General features: G+C 45.2%; 1 protein-coding gene across 4 annotated transcripts in view; it reads right to left on the bottom strand.

Moving 5' to 3' along the window:
* Positions 1-4,288: 4,288 nt before the first annotated feature.
* LOC119966397 (protein DBF4 homolog A-like) overlaps positions 4,289-25,991 on the bottom strand; it is a 97,029-nt gene continuing 75,326 nt past the window's right edge. For 2 of the 4 annotated variants that reach the window (XM_038797991.1, XM_038797989.1), the window contains exons 10-13: positions 25,719-25,850; positions 19,182-19,317; positions 11,903-12,021; positions 4,289-9,235 (exon numbers count right to left, since the gene is read on the bottom strand). In XM_038797991.1, the coding sequence (XP_038653919.1) occupies positions 8,056-9,235; positions 11,903-12,021; positions 19,182-19,317; positions 25,719-25,850 (1,567 nt within the window). In that variant the 3' untranslated portion in view covers positions 4,289-8,055. The remainder of the gene's footprint in view (positions 9,236-11,902; positions 12,022-19,181; positions 19,318-25,718; positions 25,851-25,991) is intronic. The other 2 variants (XM_038797992.1, XM_038797990.1) reach the window with 1 other exon arrangement.

Raw genomic sequence — 25,991 nt, 5'->3', positions numbered from 1 at the left:
GCGGCCTCCCACACCCGCTCGCACACCTCCTCCTCCGCTAACAGCCCCACGTCCAACCTCCATTACGGCCGCTGGGCCTTTCCTTTGTTGACTTGCAAGTCTACACAGTGCGGGCGTGGTCTGACACAATTGCTGAATATTCAGCATCCACCACCTCAGCCAGCAGTGTTTTGTCCAACACAAATAATTTTATCCGGGAATATATCTTGTGTACATGGGAGTAGAATGAAAACTCCTTAGTCCTTGGCCTCCCAAATCTCCATGGATCCACCCCCCCCCCCCCCCCCCCCCCCCCATGGCTCCATAAGCCCCGCAGCTCCTTTGCTATAGCTGATACCTTCTCAGACCTGGAACTCGACTGATGCAGCCTCTGATCCAGGACCATGTTGAAATCTCCCCCCCCATAATCAGCCAATATGAATCCAGGTCCGGGATCTTACCCAGCACCCGTCTGACAAACTCAACATCATCCCAGTTTGGGGCATATATATTGACCAATTACACGGCCATTCCCTCCAACTTCCCACTAACCGTAACATATCTACCCGCCCACCCCCCCCCCCCCCGCCTCTATCTTCCCCACCTCGAACGCCACCCGTTTGTTGACCAGGATTGCCACCACTTCCATTTTAAAGTCTAATCCCGAATGAAACACCTGCCCAACCCATCCCTTCCTCAACCTAATCTTCTCCCCCACCTTCAGATGTGTCTCCTGCAACATGGCCACATCCGCCTCAAGTGCACGAACACACGGGCCCTTTTGACTGGCTCATTTAGTCCCCGAACATTTCATGCAACCTCTCCTAGGCCAGTCTTCGGCCCACGTCCCGCACATCCCCTGGCCCGCCCTCGGGCAACCAGTCATCAACCCTCCTCCTCCTCCTCCACTTTGAAAGTCTCCTTCCCATCAGCAGTCTAGTTCCCCCCCCATCCAACCCCTCTTCCCCCTCCCATCATCCCCCCTCCCCCACATCGGTCTTCAGCTCACCCCCCACTTTGCTTCCGTGAACTAGCCCTCCCAGCTAGCCTGGCAGTCCCTGCCCATGGTGCCTAGCATCTTACCCCCCACTGGTTCCCCTCCCCCCATGCTCTGTGCAAACAGTCGAAACAAAGGCAAAAAGCAAAAACAAACAATCCCTCCCAAAGTCCGAGCACAAAGGCCCACCCCTCCTCCCGTTACAAATTACTATATATCAGTCTAACCCCAAACCGAACCGATAAAAACCTGCAAAACCCCTGAAATATCCCTGACTGACCTCATTAACACTACACCCCTGTATGCTTCATCCGATGCCGGTGTTTAAGTAGTTACATTGTGTACCTTGTGTTGCCCTATTATGTATTTTCTTTTATTTCCTTTTCTTTTCATGTACTTAATGATCTGTTGAGCTGCTCACAGAAAAATACTTTTCACTGCACCTCGATACACGTGACAATAAACTAATCCAATCCAATCCAAATAGGTCCAAACAACACAGATCCAAAGTTTTAAAAAACTCCTTCGCCTGTCAGTCTATTCTCCTTCAACTAGTCCGCTGTCTCCTCCGACGAGCCAAAGTATCACTCCCGGCCCCCATAGCCGGGCCGGGTACAGTAGTCCAAACTTTACGCCCTTTTTGTACAGGGCCACCTAGAACTTATTAAAGCTTGCCTTCCTTTTTGCGAGCTCTGCCCCCAGGTCCTGATACACCCAGATCTCGACATCCGCCCACGTACATCGTCTCGTCTGCCTAGCCCACCTCATAATGCGTTTCTTGTCCAGGAACCGATGTTGTTGCACCACCATCGCCCTTGGCGGCTCACCCCCCCGGGACTTGCACATCAGTGCCTTTTGGGCCCGATCCACCTCCAGCGGTCGATCAAACGCACCTTCCCCAAGCAGCTTCTCCAATATCTTCCCCACATACGCACCAGCATCCGATCCTTCGATTCCTCCGGCAGACCCACGATCCGAATGTTCTGCCTCTGAGAACGATTTTCCAGGTCCTCCACTTTCTCCAGCAGCCTCTTCTGCTGGTCACGCAGCATCCCAATCTCTGCTGCCATCGAGCTGGACTGGTCCTCATGCTCCCCCGCCAGCTCCTCCAACCTTTGGATCACCTGACCCTGGGCTGCCAGTTTTGTCTCCACGCCGTCAACCACCACCTTGATCGAGTCTACCGCCCGGGCCAGGTCCTCCGCACTCTCCTTCCATTGTGTGTGAACTTCTCATTTAAGAAGCTCACCAACTGGTCCATCGACCACTGAGTTGACGGGTTTGACCCTGTTCGTCTGCCATCTCCACTTGTGTTGTCCGCTCCTCACTCACCACCACCGCCTGGTTCGTTCTTTTCCAATGACTTCTGGGTCACAGTTCCAGAAACTGGGGGTCCCTTTCATCTGTTCCTGCTTCTATACCCTTTCTCTACAAATTTCCTGCAATAATCCCGCTTAAAGGGGCTGGTTTAGCTCACAAGGCTAAATCGCTGGCTTTTAAAGCAGACCAAGCAGGCCAGCAGCACGGTTCGATTCCCGTACCAGCCTCCCCGGACAGGCGCCGGAATGTGGCGACTAGGGGCTTTTCACAGTAACTTCATTGAAGCCTACTCGTGACAATAAGCGATTTTCATTCATTTCATTTCATAAAAGCCACACAAATACCACCATGAGCGGGAGCTGCCAAATCTGCGACTGTTCACTCCATGGTCACCACCGGAAGAGAAATGCGTTTTTGATCAGTCACAGTGAAGGCTGTGGAAATTGACCAGGCAGATCAGGAAAGTTGCCACCAATTCAGACATGTCCCTAACTGAAGAAAGGTGCTTTGTAAATGCAAGTATTGCCGTTGTCTGTGATAGTGGAACAAGAGCAACATTTTCATGTAGTGTGGTTTAATGGGAGCTCTTGTGCTAAGGTTAAGAAACTGCATGCAATCTGTTAGTGCTGCAGTAAAAGTTTAAATATTGTTTTCTTTTCTTTTAATGAAGTTTGTTTATAAAATAACCAAGCCCTATTTTGTATATTATCACTCCTGGAACGAATCGATCTTTCCACACCGCATTACAAAAGTTATGACATCTGGTCCAGCCTCTTAGCCATTATTGAGGGTTGACTAGGCATCCATAACAAGATTTACCAAACCAGTCGTTCCTCTTCCAAAGGACAGCTCATCTCTCCCAAAGGTGTCCCAGGACAATACCCAAAAGGGTATCTTACCTATCAAGAAGGGTACCATACATCTTCAAAAGGGCACCCCATTTCTTCGAAGGGGTCCAATAAGTTTAGACATTATCCAACCAGATCAAATTACACATCATGTTTTAGACATTTCACTCGGCAAAAACCAATCAGCCTGAGGCAGCTGCACTTTAACATGCAGTTGCCACTGTGAACCCACAATCACCACCCTGCAAAACTGGTGGGTGCCGTGTCAAGAGACAGGACTTCCAGATTCTAGCCTCTGGAGTCAGTTTTACAAAGGTGGAGAAGCTCTCTGTTCTTACAAAAATTCAGGTTACGTATCCAGGTGAGCTAAGGTGTGGGGCTGATGAAAGGCCACAATACATGGAAGCAAAGAAGAATGTGCCAATTTCTTATATTACAAATATATTACAAGGAATGAAAGAAGCAAAAAGTTTTCCAATATGCTATATGTAAGTAAAAATGAGGGTAATAAGATTTTTAAAACTAGAACAGAAAGTGTTCAAGGGAAACAAGTTATCCATAGAATCATGGAAACTCCACAGAGCAGGAGGCCATTTGGCCCATCGAGTCTGCACCAATTCTCTGAAAGAGCACCCTACTTAGGCCCATGCTCCCACCCTATCACTATAACCCAGTAACCCCATCTAACTTTTTTAAGACACTAAGGGCAATTTAGCTTGGCCAATCCAGCTGACCTGCACATCTTTGGATTGTGGGAGGAAACCGGAGCACCCGGAGGAAATCCATGCAGACATGGGGAGAACGTGCAATCTCCACACAGATAGTCACCCAAGGCTGGAATTGAACCCGGGTCCCTGGAGCTGTGACGCAGCAGTGCTAACCACTGTGTCACTATGCCGCCCATATATACAGGAGGTCCCCATATACAGATTACTTAATATAGTGGAATGAAGATGTGGTTAGAAACAAGGTTCAATTACAATAAGATTGTGATAGTTAGATCTATCAGCAACTTTTGAAGTAGTGCTCTTTATTCTGTACATTCTCGATTTGATCAACACTGGGAGATCATCCAGCCACGCTCCATTAAAGATACAAGCTTCAGCAAGGTTTAGTCAAAGTAAGACAAATATCAGTTTCATTTGGAAAAGAATTTGCCTCATATTTATTTTTTTTCTGTTTAAATTCTGACACTAAAGTTTTGTGAACAAAACTTACAACATATACATCAAATGTTTATCTGAAAAGTCTGATCAACAGCCAAGTGCCCAAAGAATGGGGTGCTGTTGTTTTTGTATTAAAATACCAAATATATTTTAAAAGTTCATCTTTTTGGGACTTTTTCCAATTCAAAAATGTAAACTTTAAACATTTTAAAGGTATAAATCAAAACAGGAGCCTTCATTTAAAAAAATGCAAGAAATTCACAATATAAATATTGATTCAGTATAATAGAAATAAACCTTCTGTCTGAACAGCAAACTAGGCAAATGTGACTTATAAATATTCTCACCTGTAGGGCCAACAGAACAGAACTTAGAAATAGATTGACAAATCAGAATGCTGATAACTACTGTAGCTGGACAAAGTGTATGCAATGATATAAAAAGGAGACATCTTCATAGAAGATGCTTACTGATGATCTTAACAGCAGAATCTGCTGTATTGTATGAATACAGTCCTCATACAAGTTTAAGCATTGAATACCACATTCTCTTTATACCAAGAGACCTGTACTTGCACTTACTGTTCAAGAGTTACAATGGGCAGAATTCTCCAGTCCTACCCGTCAGTGGGATATCTCCAGTGTTACCAAAGTCAACCCCACCACGCATCTCCAATGGGGACACAGGTGAGGAATGTAAATAGACTTAACCGGGACCAGAAGATACCGCTGGCAGCCGACGGTGAACTGCCTCCGCTGTGGAAAATCTTTCCGCCTTATTATATAATCTCGTCTGCAATGTTAAATCAGTATTACTGTGTTAATAAAATCAAGAAGGCAGCTCACCACCAAATTCTCAAGGGCAGTGAACGATGGGCAATACTGACACCCACATCCATGAATGAATTTAACAAAATGGTTAACATTTTCTCTTTCCATTCCTTTTCTTCACTGTATAAAATTCTATAGAATGCATATCAAATAATTTCAGTCTCTACAGATTTAGGGAAATTGGTGAAAATAGTTAACAAAGGGGAAGGTGATGGTCAGCTTTCTGAAAACAAATCAGAAAATTAGTCCTTTACAATAGATACTCACTGTTTTAAAGAGATATTTAAATGCGGGTAAGAGTCCTACTGGTCACTTACCTACTACTTATTTAATTGTTCAGGGAACTGAAAACTTTTAGTACTACACTTTTAAAAGATCTATTGCGGGATTTTCGATCTCACCCGCTGCAAGTGAGGACAGAGAATTTGGTGTTCCAGCCAAAACTCCATTCACTTTCAGTTGAACCAGAGAATTCCAGCCATGAGTGAGATCGGAGATTCCCGGCCCTCATGTTGTATTCTAATTTAGAAGAAAGGAGACTAAAATATAACTATTTCAGTTATATTAAGTAAATAGTAAGCAGGTAAATCAAATGCAATATAATATAGTTGGTAAATAGGGCACATCTTTCGGATGACAATAACGCTTGGATGCTCATTGTTTGAACTGCATGGACAGGCATTTGTACCAGAGCATGTTTTAATCTGGAAATACCGTAAATCTTTGTTACATCTTCCATGAATGTTTCTGTTAAAGTCTTAAGAATTTTCTACAAAAGTAAAACTCTGCAGATACTGGAAATCTGAAATAAAAAACACAAAATGCTGGAAAAGAGCAGAGGGCCAGGCAGTACGCGGGAAGAGAAACAGAGTTAAAGTTTCAGGTTGAGTGGCCTTTCATCATTTAAATGTTAACTTCGTTTCTCTCCATAGCTGATGCCTTATCTACGGAGATATTCCAACATTTTACATTTAGGAATATCCAAATTTGGCTGTGAAATAGAAGGGCACCATGCAAAACACTCAAAAACCTAAAGTAGACTAAGAATTTGGATTTCTCCAAGAGAAACTTGTTTATTTAAACTAATGGACTTAAAAACAAAAGTTAGAGCATTAAGTTATTTCCAATATGCTACAATCTCATCCTTCTGTCTTTTCTTCTCCTTTTAATCTACGTCTCCCTCTAGTCTTGCTGGGATACAATTCCATGAGCTCTGGTAACTCAGTTCATCCACTTTTTTTATTGCTTTCAAACAGAGTATTAGCAGTGCTGCACAGGCAAATGAGATAGAGTTCTCTCACATTTTACTGTAAGTTACCTGTGTGGTAATCAGGAAGGAATTCTGGCAGATTTTGTTCTCGTTCCCTTGACAGAGAGATTCAATTAAGATTTGGTGAGATTTGGTAATTCAGAATGGGAACCAAATTGGGAACCTTTTAGCCCCTACAGCTTAGTGCTTAAACAATGGTTGTCTAGACCCAAGCTCTGAAATGCCCTTCCGCAAATTCTCTAACTCCTTGCCTCCTAAAGTCCTTTTGGTTGCCATAGAATTCTTACAGGAGGCCATTCGGCCCATCGTGTCTGCACCACCCCTCTGAAAGTGTACCCTACCTAGCACCCACCTTCCCACCCCTCCATAACCCCACTCAACCTGAACATTATTGGGAGATTAAGGGGAAATGTAGTGTGGTCAATCCGCCTAATCTGCACATCTTTGTACTGTGGGAGGAAATTGGAGCACCCAGAGGAAACCCACCCTGACACAGGGAGAAAATGCAACCTCCACACAGACAGTGACCCAAAGCCGGAATTGAACCCGGGTCCCTGGCATTGAGAGGCAGCAGTGCTAACCACTGTGCCAGCTAATGCCCTATTTTGTGGCTTGGCTTCAAATTCTGCACTGATGCTCCATGGCACATTTTACTATGTTAAAAGGTGGCGGATAAATGTAAAGTGTGATTGTTCATTATGCCTTTTATGCAGTTCTTCTCTCTCAAAGGGATTTGATAGACGTTCCCTTCCTATGTATTTTAAATGCTCATAGATGAGGGATATTAGCACTGGGAAAGGGATCACTCCACATTTTAAGAATCCAGTATCACCAAAACGATTCTGAAGTCAGATATAGTACAAGTTAGATGCAGAGTAAAGATGTCTCCACTCAAACTACATCACTCAATTCTCCCACAAAGAACAACTCCATAGATACCAATGTGACATTTACAATTTCCCATTTCATTGAACTCTTCACACAAGTGAGATTGTCAAGTTCTGCACTGTCTAATCAGATAGGGGCTGACACTACTCAAACTCGTTTTATATAGTTGAAACGGTCTTTATCTAATCAAATCTGGATCCCTGTCCCAGAAGTGAAAGGACAACAAACTAACTGTATGCCCTCCGATGTGGATAGTTTTGTAATAATTATTATTTCCAGTGTGTTAAAATAAAGATTTACTTTTATGCAATGAAGCTAAACAACTATGTTTGGTTTTGAGTTGTCTAGTGAATAAAATTTATTAATTCAGTGATGGTTACACACTTTAAAGAAAATGTTGTAACCAAATATAATGCAAGACAAAATGCAAAATTTTTATTACTGTTGGATTTTACTGACAAAGGTTGGTACTTTTAGACAAAATTCTAGATCCAATTGATCATATCATTGGTGAAAAACAAATGGTTAAATAGAAAGCTGGGAAAAATTGTAAATTGGACTCATTTGTTGTTGAAACAGTAGGTACAAAGCATCCGATTTTCATTCTCAAACCTAATAGTCACATTAAAGTAATGAAATTGAAAAAAAAAAACTGTATGTAACCAGATTGGACCATTGGTGAAACCGGAACAGGAATAAAGTTCGAAATCCTTTCATGTTGCGTTCTTTAAACAAAAATTGTCAATTGAGCATTGCACTAGAAACCAAGAAAAGATGACAACGATGATGATTGCGCAAACACTGATAGGATATTCGTTGGTTGATCATCATCCCACACCTCTGACATTTTTTGTGAGGAATGATCTGTAAAACCCGAAAACTCTGAACCACTATCTTCACTAGTTTGAAATAACTCCAGCAAATTTTTCAATGGCAAGCTGGGAGCCTCACTTTCCTCTGTCAAACACCTTTCCTTTGCAAGCGTACTTATTTCCATTCTGTGATCGTGAGCCTTCTTTTTATTTCTTCCATAAACAGCAGAAAATCTCACTTTCCTATGTAGTTTCATACAGGGTGAAGAAGTAAACACAGTTTGAGGAATCACACTCAGTTCAGTGCTTTTATGTGCACTGATATTAAATGAAGGCGTTATTATTTCAGGCATCAGTTCTTCACACCTGTTTTGGCCAAAAACCACTTGTGGTTGTAGAAGGCTACATGGATTTTCAACAGGAGCTGCTGCAGTATCAGATGTGCTATGATCAGTTATCCTAGACTGTTTGGGAATATGAAGGACTGTATTTTCTTGTTCCTTGCGCTTTTGTTGTAAATTCTTTGACAACTTAAGTAGCCTTGATTTGCTTTTGTCACTGTCAGAACATACAGTAGTATCTGGCTGTGGCCTACTTCCACACATGTCCTCATCAAATCGATTCTTACGTGATGACTCTTCAGCAAAAGAATGAGATCTCTCAATTGGTAATCTTCCAATATGATGCAACTGCAACTGTTCTGATATACAGACCTTTGAAATTATGGAACTACGTTCCTCTCCTTGGCACAAAGATAAACTGTGCAGAGTTGTGTCTTTTTTCGGATTTTCAAAATTAATTACACCTTCTCCAGAGGACTTATTATTAACAAAAGTGGACAAAAGTAGCATTTCAGAAATGCTAACGTGACTTGGTGTAGACAAAGGCAACATCTGGCTAGGTGAATTTAGGGTACCTGAAGATACAATTTCTTTTGCTTGTAAAGACAAACTACTCGGTTTATTTTCCCATCCACTGACACATTCGTTATTCTTTGTGCTCCATATTACTGCAGATCTGTTTCCTTCCACATGCTCTTTATGTGGTCTTCGAAATTCTTCATGCACTCCTGCAATACTTATCTGGGTGAAATCATGGGTGTTTACACCAATACTGCACTTTGTCCTAAACATAAACAGAACCTTTCATCAAACTTATATTTCAATTTTCCAAATACTTAATTATTTAGTAGCAAATTCAATATTCGTAGAAAGCAGCAGTTGATTTATAACCAAATTGTATAGAGGTATGCCACTGTGAAAGGTACACAGAGAAGGGTAGGTATTTAACTAATTTTAGGATGGAGTGGAAGACAAATAAAATGGAAGAAGATGTATCAAGTTTGAACATAATGTCAAATTCGCAATGGGAAGAATATGCCCACTTATTCTTTTGCTATAATAACGTGTGGCTTGAAAGCTATGAAGAGGTTGCGTGAAAAATTGCATTCCTTAAAAAAGTTAGATATTACAATTATAAAACGCCTACTTTTGATAATCTTGACTTCACAATTTGTGAAATACTTAATTTCAATTAAAAAAAACTATAATAATAATCTTTATTATTGTCACAACTGGTCTTACATTAAGACTGCAATGAAGTTACTGTGAAAATCCCCTAGTCGCCACACTCCGGCGCCTGTTCGGGTACACTGAGGGAGAAATCAGAATGTCCAATTCACCTAACAAGCACGTCTTTTGGGACTTGAGGGAGGAAACTGGAGCATCCGGAGGAAACCCACGCAGTCACGGGAGAACGTGTAAACTCCACACAGAGAGTGACCCAAGCCGGGAATCGAACCTGGACCGTGACGCTGTGAAGCAACAGTGCTAACCACGATGCTCCCGTGCAAAGTATGTTTTCAGATAAAGTGGTTGAGCTAAGTTTCTACTGTTAAATACTGACATAAACAAGATACCCGATTATGAATATTTGGATGCCACTGAACATAAAATTACTTCTTTAAAAAGGGCCAACAAATTCTATTCTGATAAATGCAAAATCATTTAAAGGCAACAACCTAGATTTATTTTCGAACGGTAACAAATCTGCTGTGTAATTCTAGCCCTTTGTTTGGCAACCATAACCAGTGTTAGAAGGGGCTACAATAGTACAAGAGTGCACATAGCAGCAAGAAATTAAAGTTATTCTTCAAGACAATGGGAGTTAGGTTCTTGAAAGACTAAATTTGATAGAAAGATCAGTTAATTAATTCTTCGCATCAGTCAACACAATTGAAGACTGTAGACAAATGGCAACAGCAGTCATTTTGGCACAGGAGTTTTTAAGCACAGGGGTTTTAACCACATGAGTTTTGAGGGTTCATATTATCAGAGAATATATATTATAGGCATATGTTATGGGCAGCACGGTAGCATAGTGGTTAGCACAGTTGTCCCACAGCTCCATGCTTTCAAGCTCGATTCCCGGCTTGAGTCACTGCGTGGAGTCTGAACGTTCTCTCCGTGTCTGGGTGGGTTTCCTCCAGCTTCCTCCCACAGTCCAAAGATGTGCAGGTTAGGTGGATTGGCCATGATAAATTGCCCTTAGTGTCCAAAAAATGTGAGGTGGGGTTACTGGGTTAGGGTGGAGACATGGGCTTATGATGGGTGCTCTTTTCAAGAGCCGGTGCAGACTCGATGGGCCGAATGGCCTCCTTCTGTATTGTAAATTCTATGAGAAAGAAGCTCCCCACCAGAGACTCAGTTCTATAAAACAACTCTTCCCAACCTTTTAAATGGGTCACTAAATTCTGTTTCATGAAAAAGCTCAAGAAGTTAAAATATATGAGATAGTGGAACCATACAGAAAATGCCTTAGAACTAAAAATTATGTTTTATACACCTTTAATGCGAAAACCTTTTTCATAGAGAAGCAACAAACAAAAATAATTGAAGAGTTAGGAGAAATGGGAACATTCGAATATAAATACTGAGGATGCTGGAATCTGAAACGAAAGAGAAAATGCTGGAAAATCTCAGAAGGTCTGAAAGCATCTGGAGGGAGAGAAAAAAAGCTAATGTTTTGAGTCCAATGACACTTTGTCAAAGCTCTGACAAAGCTTTGACAAAGAGTCATTGGACTCAAAACGTTAGCTCTTTTCTCTCCCTACAGATGCTGCCAGACCTGCTGAGATTTTGGAATATAAGAAATGGGAGCAGGAGTACACCATTGGGATTCAGCCTGCAACTGTATTCAATACAATCTTGGCGGATCTTCAACTTCATCTCTACCTTCCCACCTACTCCCCATATTCTTTAATTCCTAGAGACACCAAAAGTCTGTCTTTTTAAGCCGTAAATATATTCAACCATGGTGCATCCAAAATCCTCCGAGGTTAGGATAAAAGGCAGGACAGTGGAACTAGCTACGTTGCCCTTTCATAAATGCGGAATGGACTCAAACTGGTTGAATGGCTTCCTTTTACATGTGGCCATACTACATTACAAGGCAGTAAGAACACACTTGCAAGAGCATGTGCAATCTTCTATTTAGAATAAAGAGTGCTTTTGAAAAATGAGAAAAGCATGATCAGGATGGAAACCGCCTTTAAGAATACGATTGAGGCTGATATCATATTTTCAAGTAATTTAATGGGAAAATAATAGCCATAATTCTCTGGCCATTGGGGTTCAGTGTACCTCATCCCAGTGTTTCCCGGTTACATGGGGTGGCTTCAATGAGAAATTTCATTGACAAGTGGTGGGAAGAGAGAATCCTGCCGCCAGTGACCAGCACGTCACTGAGAAACACACGGCTGGGGGACTGGAGAACCCCACCCAATATTCTTACCTTTTCATCTTATCTCTCTGGAAGTCGACAAAGTCACAATCAAACTGGGAAATTATTTTATCCACAACATTAAATTCAGTGCTCTCTGAAAACTTCTTATGATGTTCACTTTTCAGATGCTGAAAAAGATTCAGAAAAATGGAGTTAAAAGTAAAACACTGCAGATGTTGGAAATATAAACAAAGTGCTGGAAACACTCAGCAACTCTGGCAGCATATGTGAAGAGAGAAACAAAAGTTAATATTTTGAGTTGAATATGACTTCTTCAGTCTAAAGGAAAGTAGATATGTGATGGTTTTGTACCATTGAAAAGCTTGGGGTGTAGCGAGGGGGCAGCGGTGGAAGGAGAACAAAAGTGAGGGTCTGGAACAGGACAGAGGGTGGAGATATTTGAGGCTACCAAGCGAATGGTTCCAAAATTTCTTACGGTACAGGCTTTTGAGTATTGCTGAAAGAGACATGCTATTGGGTGGCATGGTAGCACAGTGGTTAGCACTGTTGTTTCACAGCACCAGCGACCTGGGTTCGATTCCCGGCTTGGGTCACTGTCTGTGTGGAATCTCCCCGTGTCTGCGTGGGTGTTCCCGGGTGCTCCGGTTTCCTCCCACAATCCAAAAATGTGCAGGATAGGCGGATTGGTGACACTAAATTGCCCCGTAGTGTCCAAAAGTTAGATGGGGTTGCTGGGTTACGGAGATAGGGTGAAGTTGCTGGGTTACGGGGATAGGGTGAAGTTGCTGGGTTACGGCGATAGGGTGAAGTTGCTGGGTTACGGGGATAGGGTGAAGTTGTTGGGTTACGGGGATAGGGTGAAGTTGCTGGGTTACGGGGATAGGGTGGAGATATGGGCTTAGGTAGGGTGCTCTTTCAGGGGCCGGTGTCCCCTTGGCTTTAATTTAATTAAAAAAGGCGACGTACCTGGACATCTTTTTGCCTGCAGAAGACAGACCTGTGTATGAATATATGCAGTTTCTAATGAGCGTACTTGAGCCACATTGCAAGCCCAACTGAATATCAAATTGGTTGTTAATGTAATTCATAAAACACACAGAATTGTTCAGGAAGTTCTGTCCAATTGCGGAATCACATGTAACGTTAGGCATTATGTTTGGTTTGGCAAGCATGAGTGTGAGTATGGTCTGTTTTCTGCGTACTGTGAAATCATACTTTTTGACACAATGTGACAGCCATAGAATCCCTACAGTACAGGAGGCCATTTGGCCCATCGAGTCTGCACTGACCCTTCGAAAAACCACCCTACCAAGGCCCAATTCCCCAACCTATTCCTGAAACTCCACCCTAAAGGGCAATTTAGCATGGCCAATACAGACCAGTGAGTCTCACGTCAGTGGTAGGGAAACTATTGGAGAAAATTGTGAAGGAGAGAATCTATCTCCACTTAGAGAGGCGAGGTTTGATCAGAAATAGGCAGCATGGCTTTGTCAGAGGGAGGTCATGCCTAATTATTTGATTGAACTTTTTGAACATGTGACCAGGTGGATAGATGAGGGTAGTGCAGTGGATATAGTTTACATGGATTTCAGCAAAGCCTTTGACAAGGTCTCATATGGGAGACTTATAAAGAAGGCAAATGCACATGGGTAGAGGGTAACTTGATAAGGTGGATTTAAAATTGGCTTAGCTGTAGGAGACTGAGGGTGATGACAGACAGCTACATTAGTGACTGAAAGCAGTGTCCATTGGGTCCCCAATTGTTTGTCATTTATATAAACAACATGGATGACTATGTGGGGGGGGTAGGATCAGTAATTTTGCGGATGACAAAAAGATTGGACGGGTGGTTAACTGAAAGGTTGAGTGTCTTGGGTTACAGGAAGATATAAACGGTATGGTCAAATGGGCAGAAAAGTGGCAGATGGAATTTAACCCTGAAAAGTGTGAGGCAACACACTTTGGAAGGAGTAATGTGACAAGGAAATATTCAATGAATAGCCTGACACTGGGAAGTTGTAAACAACAAAGAGACCGTGACATGTTCAAACATATAGACTGCTTAAGGGGCTTGGCGGGGTAAATGCTGAGAGGAATGTTTCCCCTCAGGGGAGAGTTTAGAACCAGAGGGCACATTCTGAGAATAAAGGGGTACCAATTTAAGACTGAGACGATGAGGAAATTCTTCTCTCAGAAGACTGAGTATCTTTGAACTCTTTGCCACAGAGAGCTGTGGGAGCAGACTCCTTGTGTATATCTAAGGTTGAGATGGATAGATTCTTGATCAGTAAGGGAATCAAGAATGTTGTGGAAAGAGCAGGAAAGTGGACGTGAATGGCGGAGCAGGCTCAAAGGGCCGAACGATGAGACGTCCGGTTGCGGCTATGCGGAGCTAAGCCGCACGTTCGGCAGTTCCCGCCAGGAACGGACTTTTGGGCTCTTTTAAGGGCCCCCAGCGGTACTTGCTCGACGGTTCCTGAAGTGGGAAGGTGTCTGCAGCGGATCCCCAGTGGTCTATGGACTGGACCAGGAGTGGGGCCAGCAAAATAGCGGTGGCAGCGTCCAAGAAAAAGCGGGGGAAGAAAATCAAGATGGCGGCCGGCGGAGGCCTCGAGGAATGGAGGCAATGGGCGCAGGAGCAGCAGGAGACTCTCCAGCGCTGTTTTCGGGAGCTTAAAGTGGAGCTGCTAGATTCGCTGATGGCTAATACAGACAAGCTGCTGGCGACGCAGACAGCCCAGGGGGTGGAGATCCGGAAGCTCCGACAACAAGCCTCCGAAAGAGAGGATGAGGCTGCGGCCCTTGCAGTAAAGGTGGAGATGCATGAGGCGCTCCATAAGAAGTGGCAGGAGCGGTTTGAGGAGATGGAGAACCGGTCGAGGCGGAAGAATTTGCGGATCCTGGGCCTCACGGAGGGGCTGGAGGGGTCAGACCTGGGGGCCTATGTGGACGTTTTGCTGAACTCGCTGATGGGAGCTGGGTCCTTCCAGGGGCCCCTGGAGCTGGAGGGGGGCCCACAGAATACTGGCCAGGAGGCCCAAGCCAAATGAGCCGTCACGGGCGGTGGTGGTTCGGTTCCACCGGTTCGTTGACCGAGAGTGCGTGCTTAGGTGGGCCAAGAAGGAGCGGAGTAGCAAGTGGGAGAACACGGTAGTGCGGATCTACCAGGACTGGAGTGCGGAGGTGGCTAAGCGGAGGGCCGGGTACAACCGGACGAAGGCGGTGCTCCACAGAAAGAGTGTGAAGTTTGGCATGTTACAGCCAGCGCGTCTGTGGGTCACCTACAAGGACCGGCACTTTTATTTTGAATCCCCGGAGGAGGCGTGGGCCTTTGTGCAGGCTGCGAAGTTGGACTCTAACTGAGGGTCGGGGGTTTGTAAATAACTGTGTTAACTTTTGGTGGGAAGGGTCTCTGTTTTATGCTGGTTGTGTGTTGTTTCTAGGGCGGGTGGGACGATGTCTTTTTTGCGTGGGTTCGGTGGATGGGCTCGAGTTGGGGGGTAGACTTGGAGTGTGGGGAGCTGGTGGTGGGGGTCGACAAGGGGGGGCTACACTCGAGGAGGCGTGGTCGGGCAGAGGGAAAGCGCGGGCTTTTCTTTTGTTTCCCGCGCTGAGGGTGGATGGGGGCGGGGTCGGAGCTGAGAAGCGCGGGCTTTTTTCCCGCGCGAGAGCGGGAGGTGGAGGGTTTGCTGATGGGTATAGGGGAGAAGTAGCCCCACGTTGGGAGGGGTCGGAGGTGTGGCGGGAGCCGCCGGTGTCAGCAGAAGTTAGCTGGCTCACGGGAGTGCTATGGGGGAGTAACGCGGCTGGGAGGGGTCCTAGCCTGGGGGGGGGGGGGGGGGGGGGGGGAACCGGGTTGCTGCTGAAATGTCCAGGAAGGAGCTGGGGTATGCAGGGGGGGCCGGGGTGGGGGTTTGCCGCCGTGGGGAACGGATGTGGCTATGCTCCAGGAGACGCACCTGAAGGTGGCGGACCAGGTTAGACTGAGGAAGGGCTGGGTAGGCCAAGTGTTTCATTCGGGGCTGGATACAAAAATCGGGGGGGTGGCGATTCTGGTGGGAAAATGAGTGTCGTTTGAGGCATCAGAGGCGGTGGCTGACAGTGGAGGGAGGTTGTGATGGTGAGCGGCAAGTTGCAAGGGGAGCGGGTGGTGCTGGTGAATGCCTATGCCCCAAACTGGGACGATGCGGGTTTTATGCGGCGCATGTTGGGCCGCATTCCGGATCAAGAGACGGGGGGCCTGATACTGGGGGCGGACTTTAATACAGTGCTGGATCCCCCATTGGATCGATCCATGTCCAGAACGGGCAGGAGACCCGCGGCGGCTAAGGTGTTGAGGGGGTTTATGGATCAGTAGGGAGGGGTGGATCCTTGGAGGTTCGCGAGGCCGAGGGCCAGGGAGTATTCATTTTTCTCCCACGTGCATAAAGCCTATTCCCGGTTCGATATTTTTGTTCTGAGCAGGGGGCTGATTTCGAGGGTGGAGGATGCCGAGTATTCGGCCATAGTCATTTCGGATCATGCCCCGCACCGGGTAGACCTTGAGCTGGGGGAGGAGAGGGACCAGCACCTGCTCTGACGCCTGGAGGTGGTGCTGCTGGCGGATGAGAAGGTGGGCGGGCGTGTTCGGGGGTTTATCAAGAGGTACTTAGAGGCCAATGATAATGGGGAGGTCCGGGTGGGGACGGCTTGGAAGGCATCAAAGGCGGTGATTAGAGGGGAGTTGATTTCCATCCGAGCCCATAGGGAGAGGGGAGAGCAAAGAGGGAGAGGTTGGTGGGGGAGATGGTGAGGGTGGACAGGAGCTACGTGGAGGCTCCGGAGGAGGGATTGCTGAGGGAGCGGCGTAACCTTCAGGCCAAGTTCGACTTGCTGACCACCAGAAAGGCGGAAGCTCAGTGGAGGAAGGCACAGGGAACGGTGTACGAATATAGGGAGAAGGCGAGTAGGATGCTGGCGCATCAGCTCCGTAAGCGGGACACGGCCAGGGAGATTGGTTGAGTGATGAATAGGGGAGGAAATGTGGTGCGAAGGGGGGTGGACATTAATGGGGTCTTCAGGGACTTTTATGGGGAATTATACCGGTCCGAGCCCCCGTTGCGGGGGGGGGATGGGGCGCTTTTTGGATAGGCTGAGATTTCCGAAGGTGGAGGAGGGGCAGGTGGACGGGTTGGGGGCGCCGATTGAACTGGAGGAGCTGGTCAAAGGGATAGGCAGCATGCAGTCGGGGAAGACGCCGGGGCCGGATGGGTTCCCGGTCGAATTTTACAAAATGTGGTTAGGACCTTTAACGAAGCTAGGGAGAGGGGGGCTTTGCCCCCGACTATGTCACGGGCGCTGATATCCTTGATCCTTAAATGGGACAAGGACCCCCTTGCAGTGTGGATCATATAGGCCGATCTTGTTGTTAAATGTGGATGCCAAGCTGTTGGCGAAGATCTTGGCCACAAGGATAGAGGACTGTGTGCCGGGGGTCATTCATGAGGACCAGACGGGGTTTGTGAAGGGAAGGCAGCTGAACACCAATATACGTAGGCTTCTGAATGTTATAATGATGCCGGCGGTAGAAGGGGAGGCGGAGATAGTGGTAGCATTAGACGCGGAGAAGGCCTTTGATAGGGTTGAGTGGGGGTACTTGTGGGAGGCGCTGGAAAGGTTTGGGTTCGGGGAGGGGTTTGTCAGTTGGGTGAGGCTGTTATATGAGGCCCCGATGGCGAGCGTAGCCACGATTAGGAGGAGATCGGAGTACTTTCGGTTGTACCGGGGGACGAGACAGGGGTGTCCCCTGTCCCCCTTGCTCTTAGCGTTGGCAATTGAGCCACTGGCCATGGCATTGAGGGAGTCGAGGAATTGGAGAGGTCTGGTGCGGGGTGGGGAGGAGCACCGAGTGTCACTATACGCAGATGACTTGTTGCTGTATGTGGCGGACCCAGTGGGGGGAATGCTGGAGGTGATGAAGATTATAAGGGAATTTGGGGGCTTTTCAGGGTACAAGCTCAACCTAGGTAAGAGTGAGCTGTTCGTCGTGCTCCCGGGCGAGCAAGAGGAGGGGATTGGTAGGCTCCCACTGAAAAGGGCAGGGAGGAGCTTTAGGTACCTGGGAGTCCAGGTGGCTAGGAGCTGGGGGGCCCTACACAAACTTAAATGTGTTAAATGTAAATGTGTAGATGTGTTTATTGAATATGCCGGGTGCTTACCTATTTCTTCTTTTTGTAGTTGCTGGGGGGGTTTGGTTTTGGGGGGGTTAGTGTTTTTTCTCTTTTTTTGTTGTTAATACTGTTTTCTTGTTGTTATTTTCGGTTTTTGATATTTCCTCATGTTTTGGGTTACGGGTATAGGGTGGGTTGAGTAGGGTGATCATGGCTCGGCACAACATTGAGGGCCGAAGGGCCTGTTCTGTGCTGTACTGTTCTATGTTCTAGGTGTTGATAGTTTAGAAGTGAACTGAGTTTTAATATTTAGAATAATACTACATCTTTAACACAAAGAGTAAACTTAATCTATTCAACTTTTCAGGTTAGTTTCAATGGCCAAGTTGAGTAAACAGATGACTGGTCTTGAGCAGGCACTTGGTTATTTTACCTGTCATATTACCAAGAAATATCTTAAGTATTTAATTAATATGTTGTTGAGAATTATTCTGGTAGATTTTCTTTTCTGCTATTAGTTTTGATTTGTTTTGTCATGTGTATCAAGGTATAGTGAAAAGTATTGTTTTGCGTAGTCCTGACAGATCATTCCATACATGAAAAAAGACACAGAGCATACATAAATTCACAAAGTAAATAAATAGACACAGGCATCGGGTGAGGCATACAGGAGTGCAGTACTATTCAGTAGAGAAGATGTGTGAAGAGATCCAATCAGTCCATAAGAGGGTCATTCAGTAGTCTGGTAAAGCGGGGAAGAAGCAGTTTTTGAATCTGTTAGCGCGTGTTCTCAGGCTTTGTGACTCCTGCCCGATGGAAGAGGTTGGAAGAGTGACTAAGCCGGGTGGGAGTGGTCCTTGATTACGCTACCCGCTTTCCCAAGGCAGCGGGAGGTGTAGACAGTCAGTGGATGGGAGGCGGGTTCATGTGATGTGTTCACAACTCTGTAGTTTCTTCTGGTCTTGAGGCGAGCTGTTGCAGAGCTAACCACTGCGCCACCATGCTGCCCGCTTGAAAACGCTTTGACGTGGTTTTTCCTTTTCGTTCCACCTTCATAGTGTTCAACCTCCTTTTTCCAGGAAGTTTTAACAAGTGGATCCTGTTGATGCTAATTTATTATAATGCAAGTAGTGCAAGGTATGCAGAAATAATGAAAATAGTTTGGAGTGAGCACTTACAATTTTTAAATCTTCATATTTCATCATGCAGCATTCACAGTAACCCTTTTTTTTCTTCTCTTTTAAAGTTTCCATGATTTTTGTATCCATTTTGCAATTTTTTTCACTGACCGTCACTTTGTGGCCTTTACTTCTGCTTCCAAACAAATAAAAAGATCCAACTGTGACAGAGAATATGCTATATTTTCAAATAACAAAAGCCTGTCGCTTTTATATTTCTGCACATACTGTGGCAATATTCAAATGATAACTATTTCTAACCACTTCTGTAAATCACAGACATTATACTTCACAAGATATTGTTTCCAAGAATACTTCCTGACCTCTGTCTGCTAAGGCACCATTTTATTCAATTTGGTTAGATATACACTGCAGTCAGCGTCATATTTTTGTTTTTTCCCCCCCCACAAAATGCTTCCTTAGTTTCAGTTACATCTCCTGTAAGCAAACCTCACATCTCCCTAAAGTAATGTCCCATATCTAGTTTAGTGACAGTGAGAGCCAGAGCTCTCAAGAGTATCCCACTGTAAGAATAATGCTCTCAACTAGAGTTTATCTGAATAAAGCAGTTAAGTATGTAACATAAACAGTGTATCCAACATTTCACCACTTGCCCCATAAAATTAAAATGCTTGTCATTTTCTGTCTATGCAGAAGCTCTTAAGCTATGAAACATAATACAGTTACAATAATCTCTCTGCTGGTGGACACAATTTCTCTGATGAAAACTGAAGCTGTGTTTAACTTTTAGCATCTTTTGAAGCCATATCGAAATAAAGGCTTCACTTCCCTTTTCAATATTGAACATATGGTTACAGTAAGAACGATCTTAAAGACTACCTTCAAGCAATCCGAATCTTATGAAACCTGCTAGCCTACCTGATGGTTGAGCTCATAAATTTTCCTTTGATCTAATACCCTGAATATTTTAAATTTAATTCCTCATGTGCAATTTCAACAATAAAAATGTAAAAAATTCGAACAAAAAAAAAATCAAACAGCAATTTTTATGTCTCAGTGAGGCAGTATTATAAATGGCAGCTCCATTTGTATGGAAAAATATGTTTATTTGGTTTGCAGTTCGAATTAATGGAAGACCCAAGTCACATCCATGTGAGGTATTGTTCTAATTCACCAGTCTATTAAACACTCAATTCTGTAGCAAAAAGCTGCCAGTTTATTGTTACCAGGTGTTTTGTTAAACTTCTGAAAGTCAGTTGGTGAAGGAGACAAAAGTCAATCATTATTCCATTTTATATAATTCACAAATTGAAACGTTGCAAACGTTTCCAACTCTCCAATCCACTGCCTGTGTCAATAAGTGTTTCATGATACTCTTTTGAGCAATCTAAAAGCAATCAATTCATCACCCAAAGTGTCTCTCCAAATGTGCACAAGTAATTATCTCATGAGCTCCCCCCCCCACCTAAATACACAATCGTAATTTATACGATTAACAGATTTTCTGGCAACTTTCACCTCCGCCATTCTAAAGTCAATGATGACCAGGAGACCAGAAACTCCAGGGTAACAAATCATCATAGTCAGGGCAGAAGAAGAATCATTCTTTTTTTCAAAATTTAGGTAAGTTAATCCACAATGACCAGAATTCTGCTATTTGATTTCAATAATGGAACAATGCCTGCTCAACATTGAATAAAACTGTGTTGTAGTTTACAGCTGAATCAATAGTCGGAAAGAAAGTTCTTATTTTTTCATGTTCCCAATTTAAGACATGTAACATCTCATTAGGCTGAAATGCAGGATTCTCTGGCTGCTGGGATATATTTACCCAGATTTTAAGTAAAAATACATATTCCTAAATGTTCTCTTACAGGGCAGATTTCTGATAAACCCGAGGAAATCAGGGCAAAAACAAAATTTGTTATCTCAAGCATTCCTGATTGCGCACTAAAAATCTAGCTAAGATTATTAGCCTGGATCTTCTGGATTGTCAAGAGACCAGATTTACTCCACAAGATGGGCTTCGGGGCCTTGTGGTGGAAGTCCTGACATAATGGCTCAGCAGGAATTTTTTACGGCCATGAAGAAATCCACACAGAGTAGTTCAAAGAAATATAGTTTATTCACAGTAACTATTACATACATCACTGAGTCGGCTTTGCCGGTGCCTAACTGGCTGGCTTTATAAATACCCTACATAAATATAAATACACTGTTCAGAGGTCCCATATCCCCTTAATTGGGCAGGGAGTTGGGCTCATATTCTGCAAGGTACCTGGAGAAGTTAGTTGTTCCTAGCCCAAGGGTCTTGCGGATTATATCCCACCCCCACCCCCAACCCATTACGGGCTGCTTCAGCATCAGAGGCAGCTGGATGACGGCGTTGCACTCACAAGGAAGCTTTTGAAGATGTGGTCGCCTGGACCAAATATGATCAAAGTGCTTTCTCATGATCCGACACCCGACTTGTACTTGATAGGAAACCGGCCCTGTCTGGCTGAGGATAGTCCTGGAGACTCACTGGACGCTGTCTGCAAAGTTTTGAATATACACCGAATCACCTGGTTCAAAACGGCAAGGTGGCCGACCCCAAATGGGGCAAAGCCCTTGCAGCTCCTGGTTGCAGCGCACTTCCTCACCGATGTCTGGGAAAATCGTACAAACGCAGGCTCGAAGCCTACGCCCCATCAACATTTCAGCTGGGGGCATCCTGGGGGTCACGGTGTGCGGAGTAGTCCTTTAGCAAAATAAGGAACGAGCCAGCCTAGTTTCCATCGAACCTGAAGACTGCTTCTTGAGGCCTATTTTGAACGTCTGTATGACCTGCTCCGCTAAATCACTGGAAGCTGGATGATACGGGGCAGTAGGAATGAGCCGTACCCCATTCGCTTTCAAAAACCTTGATAACTCCTCACTCGTGAAAATAGTCATTATTTCTCTGACGAGCACTTCAGGGATGCTATGCATGCAAATACGACAAACATAATTTCTTGATGGTCGCCCAGGAGGTGGTCGTCGCCACCTTGTGGACCTCCAGCCATTTTGAATGGGCGTCAATTCAGAGGAAGACCATTGAACCCTAAAATGGCCTGGAAAATTCAGCAGGATTCCGTGCCCATGGCCGTCCTGGCCATTCTAAGGGTGAAAGGGTGTAGCCGGTGGCAGTTTCTGGGTGATCCCGACAGATGGATCATTGCTGGATCATCTTCTCAATGTCTGCATCCAGGCCCGGCCACCAGACTGCGTGCTAATATCTTCATTTTGGATATCACTGGATGTCCATTATGGAGGTTCTTTAGTATCAATTCCTGGCCTTCATCAGGAATGACGATGTGGGAACCCCATAGCAGTATACCGTCCTCCATACTAATTTTGCAAGAACTGAACCGGGTCTGTCTGAGTCCATTCACGGATTTGAGACGCCGTGGCCAGCAAAGAATCTGTGGAGTTTAGAGTGGAGATCACTTTGTCCATCCTTTTGGGGGGGGGGGGGGGGGGGAAAGGGAAAGAGTGGTTTGGAAAATTGCGGTGCTAGTTTGCAAAGGCAAACGGCTCAGTGTGTCGCCGTTCACTCTTTGCGTCCCTGGCTGATGCTCAAACAAATATTCGTTGGCGGCCAACAGCAAGGCCCAGCGCTGGATCCTCGCGGAGATATTGGATGGGATTACCTTGTCCTCCTTAAAAAGACTAAGTAAAGGCTTATGATAAGATCTATAATAATAGTAAAATGACAGACCTAAGCGTAATGGTGAATTTCCTTCACTGCATAGACCACTGTCAGACCTTCCTTTTCAATCTGTGCATATTTTCGTTCTGCTGCAGCCAGCATCTGAGAGGTGAAAGCAATCAGCCGTTCTCCGTCATTTTCCATCTAATGGCACAGGACGGCCCCAATTCCGTAAGACGATGCCTCGCACACGATGAGTAAAGGTTTGGCGGGATCGTAGTGGGTCAGCATCTCGGAAGGTGATAACTGTCTCTTGACTTGCAGAAAAGTCATTTCCTGCAATTTCCTCCGGCCCACGCTTGATCCTTTTTTAAAAGGTGTAAGGGGGTCGCAAGGTTCAGGATGAACTTGCCGTAACAGTTAGCAAGTCCTAAAATGGAATGAAGCTCCACAGCGTCTGTAGGGGTGGGAACCTGCTGGATGGTGTGTACCTCACCAGTGACAGGGTGCAAGCCTTCATGGAAAACCCAGTAATCAAGGTAGACCATTGCATTTCACCTGCCGCAAGCGGATACCAGACTCAAGATTCTCCAGGTGCTCTTATTCAGTCGATCCTCTGACCAGCGTGGCAATGGCCTCAGGATCTTCTCCATAACTCGTTGAAATATAGCACAGGCAAAGGACACCCCGAAAGGCAACCAGGTGTAATCGTAAAGTCCTCGGTGTGTATTCACTGTAATATATTTTCGGGAGGCCATGTCCAACTCAAAGTTGTAAATGTACGTGGTTAATGTCCACACACCATCTTCGCATAAAGATATCAATGCGAGGCATGGGGTAGTAGTCCAACCTTGAGGCCGTATTCATGGTGAGCTTAGTGTCCTGGCATAACCGGACTATCCTGTCTGGTTTTAATACCAGCAACACTGGCACTACCCAATCCAGAAAGCATAATGACCTGGTGATACCCAGATTCTCTAGTCGACGGAGTTCAGTTTCTACTTTTTCTATCAACACAGGGGACTATGCATGCCCGGAAATACCGAGGTTGGGCTGCTGAGTCAACATGAATGCGGCCTATTATCTTCCCCAGACCGGGTTGAAATATTTTGGGGTACTTGCCCAACACCGCTTAAGCACCTAGACCCCATCTGGAGGCAATCACTGGCCAACAAGATGTTGCCTTTTCCTCTGACCACAATAAGTAGGAGGCATGCCTCAGGTGACCATAAACCGCTGGAGTCATGGTGGTACCTGCAATGTCCAATGGTTCACCAGTATAGGTGGTCAATCTAGCCTTGGTATCGGTGAGGTCCAACTCCTGTATGCCCTATCTAATGTGGTCAAACATCTTCTGTCGCACAACAGAAACCGCTGTGCCAGCGGCCAGTTCCATGACCAGCAAATGGCCGTTTACCTGCACTGTGATCCTTATGGGGGTTACCTGGGATGCCGGCATGCAATTTAACTGCATGCAGTCATCTTGGTTCTTCCAAGTGGAAGGTACGGGCTCTAGGCTAACAACTTCCTCTACCGGAACACCTGAATCTCTGGTTGGTCTGTGCTCTCGCCTGGGCCAGCGCCCACATGCCCCACAACAATCCAGCTTGTCCTCAGCGGATTCCAGGGTTTTGCATCGGCACAACTCAGCCTTCAGCTTATGGGTCAAGCCTTTATGGCGTTCAGTCCAGGGCAGGGCAGCCACCTGGGGTGGGGCCCGCATCAGGAGGGGGCCAACCCCAAGGGGATTATTTCCATGCCTTGTATTTCCTGCACCCTTCACTCTGCGCTTTCTGGGATTCAGGGAAGGTTCGGCCAATAGTTTATTTTGGGTGACGCCGTTATTAACGCTGCAGCATTTCCTGCAGGGCCATGACGTATTCTTAAAAACTCTGCAATCTTTTACAACCATGACAAATACTCGGTAATGGACTCACACAAAGTCTACTCCATGGTATTAAAATGATACCGCTGTATGATGACAGATGGAGTTGGGTTAAAGTGCTGCCCCACTAGAGTTACTAGTTGGTCAAAATTTTGCATGTTGGGGGCTACAGGGTAGGTAAGGCTTCGTATCACACTGAACGTATGCGCACCACAGGCATTCAGCAAGATGACTGCCTGGTGGTCATTCTCAGTGATATGATATTGTTGGCCCTGAAAAAGTAGCACATTTGCTGCACATACTGACTCCAGTCTTGCAAGCTGGCATCAAAGACACCTAACCACCTGAACAGACGCATAATGGAAAGAGAAATCCAACCTTGATCCGATGGTGTTTCAGCATTGATATCTATCTATTTTCACCCTCCTCGCCAGTTTTATAAGGCCACAAAGGAGTCCACACACAAGTATTTTAAAGAAACTTAGTTTATTCACAATATACGTAACTCGGTAGATCCCAACTGCGCCCCCCCACCTTGACATCCCCCCCCCCCCCCATCTCCACTGATCCGACCTGACCAGCCCCAACTACCAGACTCCCCTCTGATCCTCCAACTCCACCCCCCCAACCCAACTACTCTTGACCTGTTCAACATAGCTACTTACCCATTTACCTCATCCATTCACTCAGCCATAAACAAACATACTGAAAGCTGTTTATATGTCCCAAAGCTTTTTGTTGTGTTGGTGAACATTTACTAGAATAGGCCGCTAGCACTGTAAAAATGAGGCATAGTCTAGTCTTCTTCCCAACAATCCATCATTACAGGAAGGCTGTTCAAGAGAAGACCACTGCACATTTCTGCAGAAGACAGGACCCAGCCAAAAATGCAGAGCTCCAGCATAGCACAGAAAAGTAGGAGCGAAGTGACAAACTGACAGTGATTGCTGCTTCTTGGACGATCCAGGCCATAATACTGCATTGTTTCAGACAATGAATTGAAAGCCAAATGTCTACCTACCTAGCCTTTCCTTTATTTTGCTTCTCATTGGCCTTGTTTTTCTTGTCAATATCAAAAGGACTCCAGGGATTTGGACCATAGTAGTTGATCTCTGGGTAACAATCCAACTGTATATACAATGGTCTGTAATGGCTGGATAAAGCAGAAACTTCCTTAACATTTATTTTTAAGAAATAGCATCTTCACAATTAGCAACTGACAACAGTTCACAGAGCTTCAAAATCCGTTTTAACACAAGTAGTTAGAGCACAGACTTTTCAAAAAACCATGACT

Source organism: Scyliorhinus canicula, chromosome 5 (assembly GCF_902713615.1).
Source record: "Scyliorhinus canicula chromosome 5, sScyCan1.1, whole genome shotgun sequence".
NCBI classification, from domain to species: Eukaryota; Metazoa; Chordata; class Chondrichthyes; order Carcharhiniformes; family Scyliorhinidae; genus Scyliorhinus; species Scyliorhinus canicula.
This window is presented reverse-complemented; position numbering and strand designations above follow the sequence as displayed.